Raw genomic sequence first — 14672 nt, 5'->3', positions numbered from 1 at the left:
GAAAACTTAAATTTGAAGCCTATGCCAAATGCTTCCGTGTCCCAACCCCTTACTGGCCTGCCTCAGACAAGGAAGCTGGCATTCCCATGTTTGGCGAATGAATGAAAGAGCACGCGTATTTAGCAGAGCTCCGTAATGCAGAGTACTTCCTAGACTGCAAACTGAAGGACATTTTCAAAGGTTAATGGCCGCGAGTCCAAGGCTCGGTCACGGTTTGTGATTTCAAGGAGCCCGCAACGCCCTTGGCTCTCCGCAGGGGCTGGGAACTGGGAGGCCGCTCTGCACGTGGACCCCGCACGCGTCCGCAGCGCGCGGCCCCGAACGGCCTCGGGAACGCGCCCGGCCCCGCCACGCCGGAAATGACGACACGCCACGGCTTAGCAACCGTTGCCAAGGAGCTCGTCTCTAGGAACCTAATAGAGTCCGGGTGCCTCCTGAGGGGGGGAAAAGTGGTTTCTTGAAGAGAATCTGAGGTAACCTTGCCCGCCCGCAGGCGGAAACTCCCCGAACCCCGAAGCAGGCGAGAACTCCCCACACCCTTCCCCTTTCCGAGGCAGTGCCTGGCAGGTCGGGGTGGGGGCGCAGCTGCGAAGCCCCTCAAATTGGGGATGGGGGCCCCGGTGGGGCTCTCCTGAACCGAGGCCTCTCCCAGGCGGGAGACGGCGTCGGGGAGCCCAGAGCAACCCCGCGAAAGGCCTGGGTCGGACTGTGGGGTCCCCAGCCCTCTCTAGAGCCCCCGGTGCTGGGAACACTATTTCTGGTGCCGGCGTCGGCGTTTCTGGGCCGAGGTGAGCCACAGAGACGTCCGGCCTGGTTCGAGTCCCCCCACCCCCCACCCTTCGGGTTCCTGCCGGTGAATTAGTGTGGCGCCTCTCCGCGCCAAGTGGGACATTAATTGCTTTTGCTAATTTTAGAGCGCGGAGCCCGCGGGGTTTAGACAGCCTACCTGTTCAGTACTGCCATGTCCTTAGCGAGTGACCATCCGACACCTGGCTGCTTGTCCCCTATCCTCGTTGCCCCCGCTTTCTGGTTTGTTGTTTTCAGGGCCAAAAAAAGAATGACTAATCAGCTCATTTCGAACTCAGAATCATTTTTCAATGAAACATTCAAGAAGATGCCTGTGAAGGGTGTGTCGTGGATATTGACTTAAGATAAATTGTCACCACCCAGGCTTGCATCTCAAAAAGGGACTCCCCCAATTATGTAAAAGTTTCCTTTTACATTTTAAGGGAGATCTCAAAGGTATAGACCGAATTTCTTTCCCATTTTCTTATTTCTGAATTTTATGTTAATTATGGAGAAGAGACCATAGTTTTCTTGTTTTCTTTTCTAAATAGCCAGCTCTTCATCTTCAATCCTGCCCCCGCCCCCCCGCAAAAAACATTAAACTAAAAAAAATGGTTTTTTTTAAACTCACTGCTATCAAGTCAATTCTGACTCCTGGGGACCCGATCTCCCTGTCGTTTAAACAAAACAAAACACAGTTTTGGAGTGAGATGTATGCTGCCCGATTTATGCTCGTTCCTTGGGTAAAATTACAATGACCCAGTTCATGATTTTTATTACTAAGGGAGTGCTGAATTGAATGTTTTCTTATTTAGCAGTTCTTTTTTAAAATATTTTTGAGTGGCTAAGGATAAAGCCCTTTGCTGCTAACCAAAAGATAAGCTGTATGAACCCACCAGCTGCCCCACAAGAAGATGCGGCCTGCTTCTGTAAGGACTTACAGCTTTTCAAACTCTATGGGATAGTTCTGCTCTCTCCTATAGGGTCAATCTGTGTTAGATTTGGCTGCACAGCAATTAATTTGGTTTGGTTTAAGGCTAAAAAAAATTGCCTGCCTATAAAACTTAGACCACTTTTCCCCATTGGATGCAAATATTACCTGCATGCAAGAGATAGTAAGGACGTGATAAAGCTTTTCCAACAATTAAGAGCTCCAATATGCTATTAAAAACAAAAAGGTATGATCTTCCTCACCCAACAGCCTGGTTTTAGACTTAAGCTTGTGGGTTTCCTGACCTTGGGTCTGAGTACAAATTGATTCAATCTTTCGAGTGCATAGGTTTCCAAACTCAATTGACCTAGTGCCCCCCTTTCAGGGAAAAAAAACAAAACAACAAAACTCAGTCCCTGCTCAACCCTCTCCCTCCTGCAATTAAAAACTTTTTTTTTTTTTAACTGTATCCCATAGTTAGGATACCCCTCTATTTTTCCAGCACCCTCCAGGGGACAGTATCACCCCCTTCAGGGAACCTACCTGTAGTGGTTTGAAAGGTCAGTGGTTCGAACCCAGCAGTTGTTCTGTGGAGAGAAAAGACCTGGTGATCTCCCGTAGAGATTACAGCCGAGGAAACCCCCTGGGGTGCATTTTTACTCTGTCCTGTTGGGTCCTTAGGAGTCTACTCGACTGGCTTGACTGCACCTGACAACCACCACCACTGTCTTCATGGCATTTTGAAGATAAAATGTATATAAAACTAATACAAAGTTTTATTGTTACTAAAAACTAACACTAAGCGAGAAGAGCTGATAGAGGGTGGTCCACCTAGAATGTGAGGATGGCTTAAGAAAGGTTTTCATGGAGGAAGTTGCATTTGGTGAAAGATGGGTTGGCTTTCTACTTCCAGAGTTGGGGAAGGGCAAGAGTAGAAAACAGCATTATCTAAAGACCTTTGTTGTTGTTGAGTTCTGTGGCGCTAATTTTGGCTAGCAGCCCAGCATTTAACCAGTGCAGCATCAGGGCTACGTACCTAAAGGCAATCAGATGGGGAAATGATTGAAGGAACGGTGGCTCTATCAATAAGGAGCTCTCTGGTGCAGTGGTTACAATTAGTCTTGGAAACCCACGGGAGCATCGACTCTATGTCAGTGAATTTGCTTTTGTTTTGTCTCTATCAATTGCCTGAAGAAGTGAGGATTTAAAAGTAACAGTTTGGAAATAAAGTTGGCAAAGGCTAGGTTAAGCAAGATCAGCAAGAGTCTCAACACCCAAGAAGTGTGGACTTGAATTTTGTAGATGAGAAATCAACAAGTGGTTTGGAATGGGGAGAGGCAGAGACCAGGAAACTGGAGACAGGAGGAATTGAAGGCCTATGTTAATCAATCAAGGATGGCACAGTCGATGCATGCAGGACCGAATCAAACCTAAATAGTAAAGAGCACCTGATGGAAGAAACCAAAACAGAATGGAAGGTGCAGGCCCAGGCAGTTGCCATCCCACATCAGTTGGCTGTGAGCATGCAATGCATGATCTGATTTTTCATAAAGGTTGGAAATCGGGATTTTAATGTAAAAATCTCTCAATGTTTTAAATGTGGACTGCTTTTTTTTTTTTAAAGTATGTTTTCAAATGAGCTGATGCCAGGGGCTTAGGTGGAGAGCAAATGTTTTGCGAACGATGAGGACAATGAATGTACACATGTGCTTTACACAATTGATGTATGTATGGATTGTGATGAGTTGTATGAGCCCCTAATAAAACAATTTTTTTTAAAAAGATATGTTTTCAGCCTAGTAGGTACATGGTCCCTCAGTAGATGTTAAGGAGACGCGTAGTTGGGAATTATTATTCATTCTGTCAATTTAGTCAAGTCTGTGCCATCCCCCCAGATGCACATTCAAAAACGTGAGGTAAAAAACCTAACATGAAATCCCGTAGCTTCCCTAAAGATAGCTTCATTTCTTGATGTTAATGAATTTAGCCCGTTTACAGCTTTGGGTATGCTCTATTTCTGTGAACTCAGTTCTTTTCAGAACAAGTGTTTACAATGTTGAGAAATATTGTCTCTATTTTTCCTCCTTTAGTAAAAATTACCAGACCTAATTATGAGTGATCAGATCAAATTCATCGTGGAGAAGCTCAATAAGGATCCTTTTAGAAAGAGTTATAATTTAATCACATTTGACTCCCTGGAGCCAATGCAACTATTACAAGTTCTCAATGATGTCCTGGCTGAGATTGATCCAAAGGTAAGAGTTTTATCTTTTCTCCAATGGTGTGTTCTTAAAACCTAGGCAGAGGCTATGGAGAAAGAGGAACAGGGCAAATTACTTAGCCTATTTGAGCATCATTTTCTATGTCTGTAAAGTAATATTAATGATCTTTCAGGTTTCTCTACCAACTTGGAAATTAAATTATATGCTTGTACCTTATTGAGAAATGATTTCCCTACTTCCAGACACAAATAGATCTAGTTCTGGAATGAGAAAGCTCTTACAAAAGATCTTATTGTATTGCAAGTTAGCTCACGTCTCTTATACACTGGTTTTATCCATGGGAGACTGCCTTTTAAAAAAAATTTTAACTTAGCATTCTTCATATGAATGTTGATCTGACCCATACTCCCCCTCATTTGGAGTCTGGGGGCCCTCTATCTTACTCTGTTTTATGCAGAGACCATTGTGCCTATTATGGGCTGGCAGAATCATTTTGCCAGTGTGTTTAAATATTGTTCTTAGTTAGATGTATAACAATCGCATCTTTTTTCAATTTTCAATTTCTTTATGTATCTAGCAAGTTGTTGATATCAGAGAGGAGATGCCAGAACAGACAGCCAAACGGATGTTGAGCCTTCTTGGTATCCTTAAATACAAGCCTCCAGGAAATGCTACAGACATGTAAGAATCAGTCATGTATTACTTTTTAAAATAGACTTTCAAAATATTGCTTTTAAAATATGCTACAATACACCTAAGTCTTTGTCTATTAAAGTTAGTCTTTTTAGGTCATTCTTGGCTTCCTTAAATTGGTGACATCAAAATATCACTGCATTTCCTGCAAATGTCTTAAGTGGGCCAGTTCTTGCCTCAGCCAAAAAGTCAGGCAAATCTTAGTCCATTGTACCATCTTTTTTTTTTTTTCCCTAAATGCTTCCCCACCCCCACCCCATTGTACCATCTATCTGCTGTCCTAGACAAACATATTTACACACCACTCCATCAATTAAGAATGAGGTCTTAAGAATAGCTAAACTTAGTCAATGGTTCCAACACCATTTCTCTGAAATTTCCAGTGATATTTTTGGGGCCCAAGTTTATGTTCCTGTACAGGCTGACTTTATTTCATTTTATTTTTAACAAATTGTTAGGGAAGCAATCAGGAATTCATAAATTGGATTTTGAGAAAATGTTAATTCTTTCCAAGGTTTATTCATAAGCATGCTTGCTTGTATGTGCACATGTGCATGGGTGTGTGTTTTCATTTTTAGGAGTACCTTCCGTCAGGGTCTGGTGATCGGAAGTAAACCTGTCATCTACCCAGTGCTCCACTGGCTTCTTCAGAGGACTAATGAACTGAAGAAAAGAGCATATCTAGCCCGTTTTTTAATAAAACTTGAAGTACCAAGTGAGTTTCTTCAGGATGAAACTGTGGCTGATACCAATAAACAGGTACACATTATGTCATGGATTTCCTAGTGACTCTGGGGGATGATAACCTTGCCTGCTCACTGCAAGGTCATGGTTCAAACCTGCCAGCAGCTCCTCTGTAAGAAGAAAAAGCTATCTGCTCCTGTAAAGATTTACAGTCTCAGAAACCCTACATAGGCTCTTTATGAGTTGGAATCCCCTGAGTGGCAATGGATATGGTTGTCGTGGATTCCAAGGAGCCTGCTGGTGCAGTATTTAAGCACTTGGCTGCTAATCAAAAGGTTGGTTATTTGAATTTACCAACTGCTCCACAAGAGAAAACCATGGCAGTCTGTCTGCAGCCTAGGAAACCTCTGCAGGGCAGTTCCCCTCTGTCCTGAGTCAGAATCAACTCGGTGGCAATAGGTTTTAAGAGTTTCAAGATGGAAAGGTTCAAATACATGTTAACCTCGCTTTAATATTTTTGCTTTACCTGTAGTGCCAAATGTGACACTAAAAAGTAAACCAAAACCCAGCTATGTTCAGCTCGTCGTCATGTCATAACATATCAACTTGTGCCTACAAAAACTGTTTTGTTTTTTAATGGTAGGGGTATATACTTTTTTAAATCTCCTGAAATTGGGATTTTAGAATTATTTTATTTCTTAGGAACTGTAGGTAGATAGGATCCAGGGGCTGGGATGGCTGAGCATTTTGCTGGATGAGACAGTTGACAATTGCCTCAGACTGTCTAAGGAAGAGAGAGAGGCAAGAATCTAGGCTTCTGTGATATTTGTGTGGTCTCTCCTGTGATCGACTAGGTAATGGACCAGAGAAAGTAAGAACTGAAGTACCTATGCTGAGACCTGATGGGTAAATAGGAGTTATCCAGATTAGGGGTGGTAGGGCCAGGGAGTGTTTTTAGAGCAAGTAGAGTGCATTAATGAGGTGGGAGCATGTAACGTTCCAGCAAGTGAATGAAGGTCGACATAGCTAGCGTATGGAAAGCATACCAGAAATGCAGCAGAAGGAGAAATATTCAGGGTACAATTTTAATGCTGTTCTTGTGATTTAGGTGATCACTATACATTAATAGGTAGTTTGTCACAGTAAAGCCTACTAGACCTAGTCATTAATTTATTCTCTAACTTATTCTCTCAGTATGAAGAATTGATGGAAGCTTTCAAAACTTTGCATAAAGAATGTGAGCAACTTAAGACTTCTGGATTTTCTACGGCAGAAATAAGAAGGGTAAACAAAGACAAGAAACTATAATACTGTTTGTTTAAATTGGAATTGCATTGGAGTTTACCATTTTTATTTTTAGTTGGTTCAGTATCTTTCTTCTACATGGAAACTAGTGTCAGCACGTGGCAGATTCTCTTTGGTCTGAAACTTTTGGTAGCTCTGTACTGAAGAAATTAATGAAATCCAGAGTAAATTCATAGTGAATTCTTATGTACTGTAACCATTACCCTAAATTTAAAAAGGTTACATTTTGAGTCTTTCTCTGATTGAGTGATACAGAGTCCTGGTGGTGAGTGATTAAAGTGCTTAACTACTAACCAAAAGATCAGCAGTTAAAACCCACTAGCTGCTCCACGGGAGAAAAACGTGGCATTCTGTTTCCTTAAAGATTAAAGCCTTGGAAACCCTATGAGGCCAAAAAGAAAAAGAAAAGAAACCATATGAGGCAGCTCTTCTCTTCCCTATAGGGTTGTTATGAGTTCAAATCAACTCGATGGCAATGGACTTTATATATGTGTGTATGTTTATTACATATATAGAAAATACAGAAGGGAAACGCAGAGTAAAATCATAGAGTGGTTAACATTTTAGTATATATCCTTTCAGGCTGTCTTTCTTATGTATGTGTGTATATAACACCCATCTAAAATTGGGACTACACTGTACATCATTACTTGTATCTTGTTTTTAAAATCACTGCATTATAAATATAAATATAATCTCATTATTTTTCTTTCTACAGTCTGATTTTTGTAAGTAATACTCCACATGGATGGTTAATTCCTTATTTTTTTTCTGTTATAGATTATAATTTTAATTCTCTACAAATTGTTTTTGTACATTTGTAGTTATTTCCTTAGAATGGATTTCCAGAAATTTATTTGCTTATTAAAGCACATAAATTTGTTAGGATGATGCATTTTACATAAATGTGACCTGAAAACATTTTTACACTTCCACTAGTTCCCAATTCCCTAAACACATGCTAGTACTGACTTGCATGGATTTTTATTTTTTAAATGATTCCTCATGTATCTGTCATCATCTTCTTTTCATTCAATAAGAAATGGAAGTTGCTTCCTCTGGGAGGTCTTCCCTGATCCCCTGGATAGACTAAGTCATCATGTTTTATGTGAGAGTATGAGCTACTCTTTGCAATTAAAATTACATCAGTATCTTCCCAACACCTTTAAACACCACGGTAAGGATCGTGTCTGCTTGACTTGTTCACCTCTGTATTCAAGTGCCTGTTATTGCCTGGCACAGGCTAGTTTCTCAGTAAGAGTTTGTGTGCTGCTCTACAAACAAAAGATTAAACTGGCTCTAGTTGCAGGGTTGTAGGGAGGCCTATCAGCAGACATTGAAAAGACAGTGTGGACGAAGAGTGATAGGTGCTCAGCCCCCATCCCTCCATTATGTCACTGGGACTAAACCAAAAATAATAGAAGAACTTAGAGTCTGTATTTTCAATTCTAGACATTATTGCCAAAATGGTCTTGAACATATACTTATAGAACACTTAGAAAATCAGATCGTTTAAATAAGAAGTTTTTAAAAATTCATAATCTCACATTGAGGACCACTAAGATTATGGCCCTTGTGCTTCAGGTCTGCAATTGAACTCATCCCTGTGTTAGAATAATGAGCCATTATTCTAAATGCTGATCAAGAGGACAGCATTTACCCAAAGACAGAGGTTGAGAAAGAGGAGGAATGGAAACGGAAGTAGGATAAGCGAATAGTACATTGAAGGGGTTGCAATGGATGCATTGAAACAAAATGTGTACAAATTGTTGCGTGTAAAATTGATGATCTGCTCAATATACCTCCACCTAAATCATAATAAAAAAATTGAAGAAAAAATGAAAAGAAAAGAATTTACAGTCTGGGGGCAGGAGAAATAATAAAGATAGCTTTTACCAGAGGAAGAAAATCCCATGCTGAAGAAATAACCACTATTGGCAAATAGTGAATATATTTAAATCTTTGCCAATATATTTAAATCTTTGCCTTGGTTTTGTACTAGATATAAATGCTGTAAAATGCTTCTTCCAAGTAGTGTCATCTCGTGACATTTCCCCCGGCATTCAACATTCTTCTGCATCGTCTTTAATGACTTTCATTGTCATTTATTTAATGTAATTTATTTCATAATCCTCAGGCTTTTCTGGGTCACTTCCAAATTTTAGATATAATTAGCTCTGTGATGAGAATCTTTATAGATGAGTCTGTGCCATTTCATGAATACTTTATTAGGACAAGTTCTTTTTTTTTTTTTTTTTTTAACATTTTATTAGGGGCTCATACAACTGTTATCCCAATCCATACACACATCAATTGTGTAAAGCGCATTTGTACATCGTTTCTCAAAACATTTTCTCTCCATTTAAACCCCCGACATTAGGTCCTCATTTTTCCCCTCCCTCCCTGCTGCCCCCTCCCACATGAGCCCTTGATAGTTTATAAATGGGTATTTTGTCATATCTTGCCCTGTCCGATGTCTCCCTTCATCCACTTTTCGGTTGTCTGTCCCCCAGGGGGGAGGTCACACACAGTTCCATGTAATCGGTTCCCTCTTTCCTACCCATTCTCCCTTTACCCTCCCTGTTTTGCCACTCACACCACTGGTCCTATAGGGCTCATCCGTCCTGGATTCCCTTTATTTTCAGTTCCTATCTGTACCAGTGTACCTCCTCTGGTCTAGCCAGTCTTGCAAGATCGAATTCGAGTCATGGTATTGGGAGCGGGGAGGAAACATTTAGGAACTAGAGGAAAGTTGTATTTCTCATCATTGTTACATCGCACCCTGACTGGCTCATCTCCTCCCTGAGACCCCTCTGCAAGGGGATCTCCAGTGGCCTACTAATGGGCTTTGGGTCTCCACTCCGCACTCCCCCCATCATTCACTATGTAGGACAAGTTCTTAGAGATGTGGAATTACTAGGTCAGAAGGTATTGACATTCTTAAGACTTTTGATGTTATTCTTCAATGTAATCCCACCAATAGTGAGTAACTAGGCTCATTTTCCCAATTCTGTCTATACTGCCAGAATTTCACCTTTAGTATTACTGTGAAAGCCCTATTATTTTTGTGTTTCGTTTTTAGTTTTAGTTTTTAAGTTTTAACAAACTCTAGCTCACTGCCATCAAGTCGTTTCAATTCATAACGACCCTATAGGACAAAGTAGAACTGCCCCTGTGGGTTTCCAAGACTTTTACTCTTTATGAGACTGGAAAGCCTCATCCTTTTCCCTCAGAGCAGCTAGTCGTTTCAAACTACTGACCTTGTAATTAGCAGCCCAACTCCCACTATGCCATCAGGACTCCTTGCTTTTAGTTTTAGGTTGGTTAATTTTCATGTAAAAATATTATGGAGCTAGTTATGGGAAGAGCAGCATATTTTTGAAATCTTTCATTTTAGGAAGGGATTGGTTAAGTATCAAAACCAGGCACATATTTATATCTCAGAAGTACTATGGCCATAAAAAATAAGTTTGATGGAAAATTTGCAAAATATATGGTCTGGTATTTAATGGAGCAGATGGGATGTCAGCAGCAAGTTGTTCATATATTTAAACCTGCACTCCTTCCGTGATGGAAGATTTTTGAGAAATCATGTTCCCATATTTAGAATCAGATTGCACATGTACTGGTTGGCAGCGTCACCTTGCTGCGTTATAACCTGTTTTAGTTCCTTTTCTAGATGAGCACCAAGCTGCCAAATAAATTACTTTCTACAAAGAACCCTGGGGGGAGGGGAGTAGGAATGCTTCCATCTAAAAGATGAGCTTCATTCCCAAAAAGGGAGGGAAATGGGGCCTGCAGGCTCATGAAAACCTTGTCTGAGTTCTACCATACCGAGACTACTCTTTTAATGCCCTCTTTGCCACCTCTTAGGATATCGGTGCCATGGAGGAAGAAAAAGATCAACTCATTAAGAGAGTGGAACGCTTGAAGAAAAGGGTAAGCCAAGAGTGAACACTGCAGGACTCTGGCCCCAGCTCCCCAGGACTTGCAAAGACTTAGGAATGCAAATAAAGATTAAGGCAGGCATGGTGTCCATCTGAAGATGGACTCATATAACATTGATGGAAAGGGAATCTCCCCAGGCAGCAGCCCAAAACTTTCAAGGACCTGGAGTCTAGAGCTTTGATGTCATCTCTGGGGAGTACTGTTTACCAAGAGGAAATGAGAAGTGGATGTTTGTGTCACGTGCTATGCTCTTTCTCAAACCTGACGGTAACATGTACTACTTATTCCCACTGTAGGTGGAGACAGTTCAGAATCACCAACCAATGCTTAAAATAGCAAGGCAACTTCGAGTTGAAAAAGAGAGAGAAGAATTCCTTGCCCAGCAGAAGCAGGAACAAAAGAACCAGGTATCTTCAGTAAAGTTTATAGTCTCAACTATGAGAGAAACCATTCCTCTGATAATTCAAATGGAAAGAAGGAAGAATTTTTGGAGCTCATGTTTTCCTTTACCTTGTTATGGGACAAAACTCTCTTATCCTCTAGTCTTTTGACGCATACAACAATCACCTTTGGGGTCCTACATCTATTTATAGTTTGGCTTATGCCTACTTCATATTGTCCCAGCATTACTGCAATGTATTATCCCAAGATTTCACTGTACTGTTAAGTAGTAAGATTAACTGCTGACAACACCTCTAAATTCTCTGAAGGGCTTCCTGATATCCTGGGACATTGAGAATATCATTTTTATTCACTTGATAATCAAACCCTCATGCTGTTGAGTAAACTCTGACTTACAGCAACCCTACTGGATAAAAGAGAACTTTTCCCATGGAATTCCCAAGGTCTTTACAAAGCAGACTACCATATCTTTCTCCTGTTGAGTGGTTGACAGATTTAAGCCTCTGACTTTTCAGTACTCCTTCCATTGATCACAGTACCTTCTACACTTTACGCCAGGGGCAACAAGATTAGGAAAAGGCTAAAAGCCACATGCTCCATGTTCTCAAACTTGGTTTTACAGGAACAAAATTTGACCAGAATTAGCTATTTAAAATTTATCTTAAAATCTGAGTAGACTTACACTTAAAGATATATTTCACATGAGCTGTGTCATGGAAGCCAGCCCCTAACACATCATCACAGGTCCGTTAGGGCAACTCTATAGTGTTAATAAGTAAAGATTATCGTAAAGTCTTAGAGAGCATGAGAGATAGAAAGAGAGATTGAAATAATGGAGTCAGACACATTTCATGATAGCATGCTCACCTCAGCCTCACTTGGTGGTCCACGTGGAGAAAGGGAGGGAGAGAGAGAGATTTATTGCTAACCAAACCTTATATATTCTCTGGGGACGGGCAAGCCCCCTAATTACAGGTGAAGACATACGTCACAGGAAAGGATTGTGCTATAGGTAATACAGTAATGGGAGGGGGATAATATAGGAGTACACACGCTGTAGGAAGAGGGGAGGGATTAAGGGTATACATGTGACAAGATGGGCAGGCCCTAGGTTCATAATGTTGGCCTAATCCTGGTTGCCCTAGAGCTGGGGACTTTATTTAGCTTAAGCTTTCAGGGGAAGCAATCCACAGACCCTTACAGCAAGAAGTGAGTCCTGCCTATTGTGGGAGAAACAGTGGTGTCTGCTTGCTTTGGATGGCTGGAGTGTTCAGGGAGATACTTTGACAATCATTTACCATTAGTTGCAAACAGTGTCCTAAGTTTAACATATATTTGGGGGAGATGACTTGGAAGAAATCTTTGTTTCCTATAGATTGGTGGGTTAAATATTTGCCTCCTTTGAAGCTTGACCTAGCATCATAGTGGTTTTACTGCAGCATGCTTACATTGATCAAGTGCCAAATGACTGCTTACTATCAGATTTGGATTGTGTTGTGTTGTTAAGTGCCTTCCTCTATACAACAGAACGAAAATCCGTACACTCACTGCTGTGTTTAAGTCCACTGATGCAGCCACTGTGTCAATCCATCTGGTTGTGGGTATTCTTTTTCCCTAATCTTCTGCTTTGCCAAGCGTGATGCCCCTCTTTAGGGACTGGTCTCTCCTGATTAAATTTCCAGAGTATGTAAAAAGAAGTCTTGCCATCCTCCCTTCTTAGAAGCATTTTGGCTGTACTTTTTCTAAGACAGGTTTATCCATTCTTCTGATATATGAAGTAATGGATATTATTATGTCTTGGTTCTTTAAGATGACATTTTTGCTGTCTCCCCGCAAGTTTTCTGTTGTTCTTCCCCCTGGAGAGGGGTGTATGGTTATGTGTTGATTATTGCGATCAGGTCCCCCTTTCTCCCTTCCTCTCCCCCCCACCCTTCTACCCTCTGGTATCACTATTCCCACTCCTGTTCCTGGATTCTGTATGTTGTGAGCCCCCACCTATCTATACCTGTGTACATGCTCCGATCTAGTCTGAATTGAGAAACAACACTGGGGTCATGATAGTGGGGGATGAGGAAGCCTCAAGGAACCAGAGGAATATTGTTTCATCAATGCTTTACTACACCCTGGTTGACTCATCCCATCCCTGTGGCCCCTCTGTGTGGGGATTGGTCTATTGTCTATAGATGCTTCCATCTTCTTTTGATGCATTTTACATCATTAAATATTTTTCTCATCAAACTTCTCAATATTACAACTCATGGCTTGACTTCTTTCATTTTTTTTCAGCTTGAGAAATGCTGAGCATATGCTTCCCATTTGGTTTCCCAGCTCCAAGTTTTTGTACATTCATTATAATACTTGTCATCTCAAGCCACACTTTGAAATCTTCTGTTCAGCTCTTTTCTTCCACATGCTTTAGCAACTCTACATTCAAGCATGAGTTGAGCCTCTTTTGACATCCATTTTGGTCTTTTCTTCTTTCTTGTCTTTTTAATGGCATTTTGCTTTCTTCTTATATGATGTCCTTGATGTTTTCCTGAAATGCATTTTTTCTTTGTTTTTATCCACAACACATTTTGCCTTTGTTCATTTGGTGTTCGTTGTGTTGAATCTATTCTTGAGATGGTTTCTAAATTCAGGTGAGATATGATCAAGGTCATGGACTTGCTTTAATTTTCTTCAGCTGTAATTTAATTTGCATATGAGCAAATTGATGATCTGTACCATTGTTGGCTCCTGACTTTGTTCTGGCTGATGATACTGAACTTCTCCATCATCTCTCTCCACAGATGTAGTTCATTTGATTCTGGTGAGTATTCCATTAAACAATGTCTGTACGTATAGTTAAGGATCTCTGGTGTCATGGTGGTTACACACTGGGCTGCTAACTGCGGGTTCAAAGTGCAAAACCACCAGCCATTCCAAAGGAAAAAGATGGGACTTTCTACTTCTATAAAGAGTTACAGTCTTGGAAACTCACAGGGTCATTAGAGTTATCATTGACTCGATGGGAGTGAGTTTGGTTTTCTGATATAAATGTAGCTACTGCTTATGATGTTGAAAAGAATATTGCCACTAAATAGGTTCTTGGTCTTAAAAATTTTTAACGTGATCTCTTGCATTGTTTCTATAACTAAGGCTGTATTTTCCAAGTACTCTTTCTTTTTTGCTTCCAACTTTTTCATTCCAATCACTAGTAATTATCTATGCATCTTGATTACATGTTTGATCAATTGAGCACTGCACATATTGGTACAAATCTTTAATTTCTCTTTCTTTGGCATTAGTGGTTAGTGTATAAATTTTAATAACTTTTTAATTTTAATTAACTGGTCACCCTTGTGGATGCATAAGTATTGCCAGTGAGAATCTTGGAATGTTCTTTTAAAAGATGAACACAACATCACTCCTCTTCAATTTATTCCTAGTGCAGTAGCCCAAAGCTTCCTAACCTGTGAGTCACGACCCTATATGAATGTGGGAAGGTCATGAAAAATTTGGCAACAGTGAAAGCTTCCTGAATGCACATGGGCCAAATATTAATTCTGAATCAAATGCATAAAGAACTTGAGATGTCAGAAAAATAATAATTTATAAATTATCAAGGGTTCATGAGGGAGGGAGGGTGGGAAAGGGAAGGGGGAAAATGAGAAGCTGATACCAAGGGCTCAAGTAGAAATAAAATGTTTTGAGAATGATGA

General features: G+C 40.6%; 1 protein-coding gene across 1 annotated transcript in view; it reads left to right on the top strand.

The window, feature by feature from the left end:
* The first annotated feature begins 392 nt into the window (after positions 1–392).
* IFT81 (intraflagellar transport 81) overlaps positions 393–14672 on the top strand; it is an 81684-nt gene continuing 67404 nt past the window's right edge. Inside the window, exons 1-8 of the mRNA XM_045296715.1 lie at positions 393–473; positions 3808–3972; positions 4517–4620; positions 5211–5391; positions 6511–6600; positions 10495–10560; positions 10866–10990; positions 13761–13780. Of these exons, the coding sequence (XP_045152650.1) occupies positions 3829–3972; positions 4517–4620; positions 5211–5391; positions 6511–6600; positions 10495–10560; positions 10866–10990; positions 13761–13780 (730 nt within the window). The 5' untranslated portion in view covers positions 393–473; positions 3808–3828. The remainder of the gene's footprint in view (positions 474–3807; positions 3973–4516; positions 4621–5210; positions 5392–6510; positions 6601–10494; positions 10561–10865; positions 10991–13760; positions 13781–14672) is intronic.

The sequence above is a fragment of the Echinops telfairi genome, unplaced genomic scaffold (genome assembly GCF_000313985.2).
Source record: "Echinops telfairi isolate 266 unplaced genomic scaffold, ASM31398v2 ScPeMD7_7412;HRSCAF=8450, whole genome shotgun sequence".
NCBI classification, from domain to species: Eukaryota; Metazoa; Chordata; class Mammalia; order Afrosoricida; family Tenrecidae; genus Echinops; species Echinops telfairi.
The sequence above is the reverse complement of the archived record's forward strand: the minus strand, read 5'-3'. Positions and strand labels throughout refer to the sequence as shown.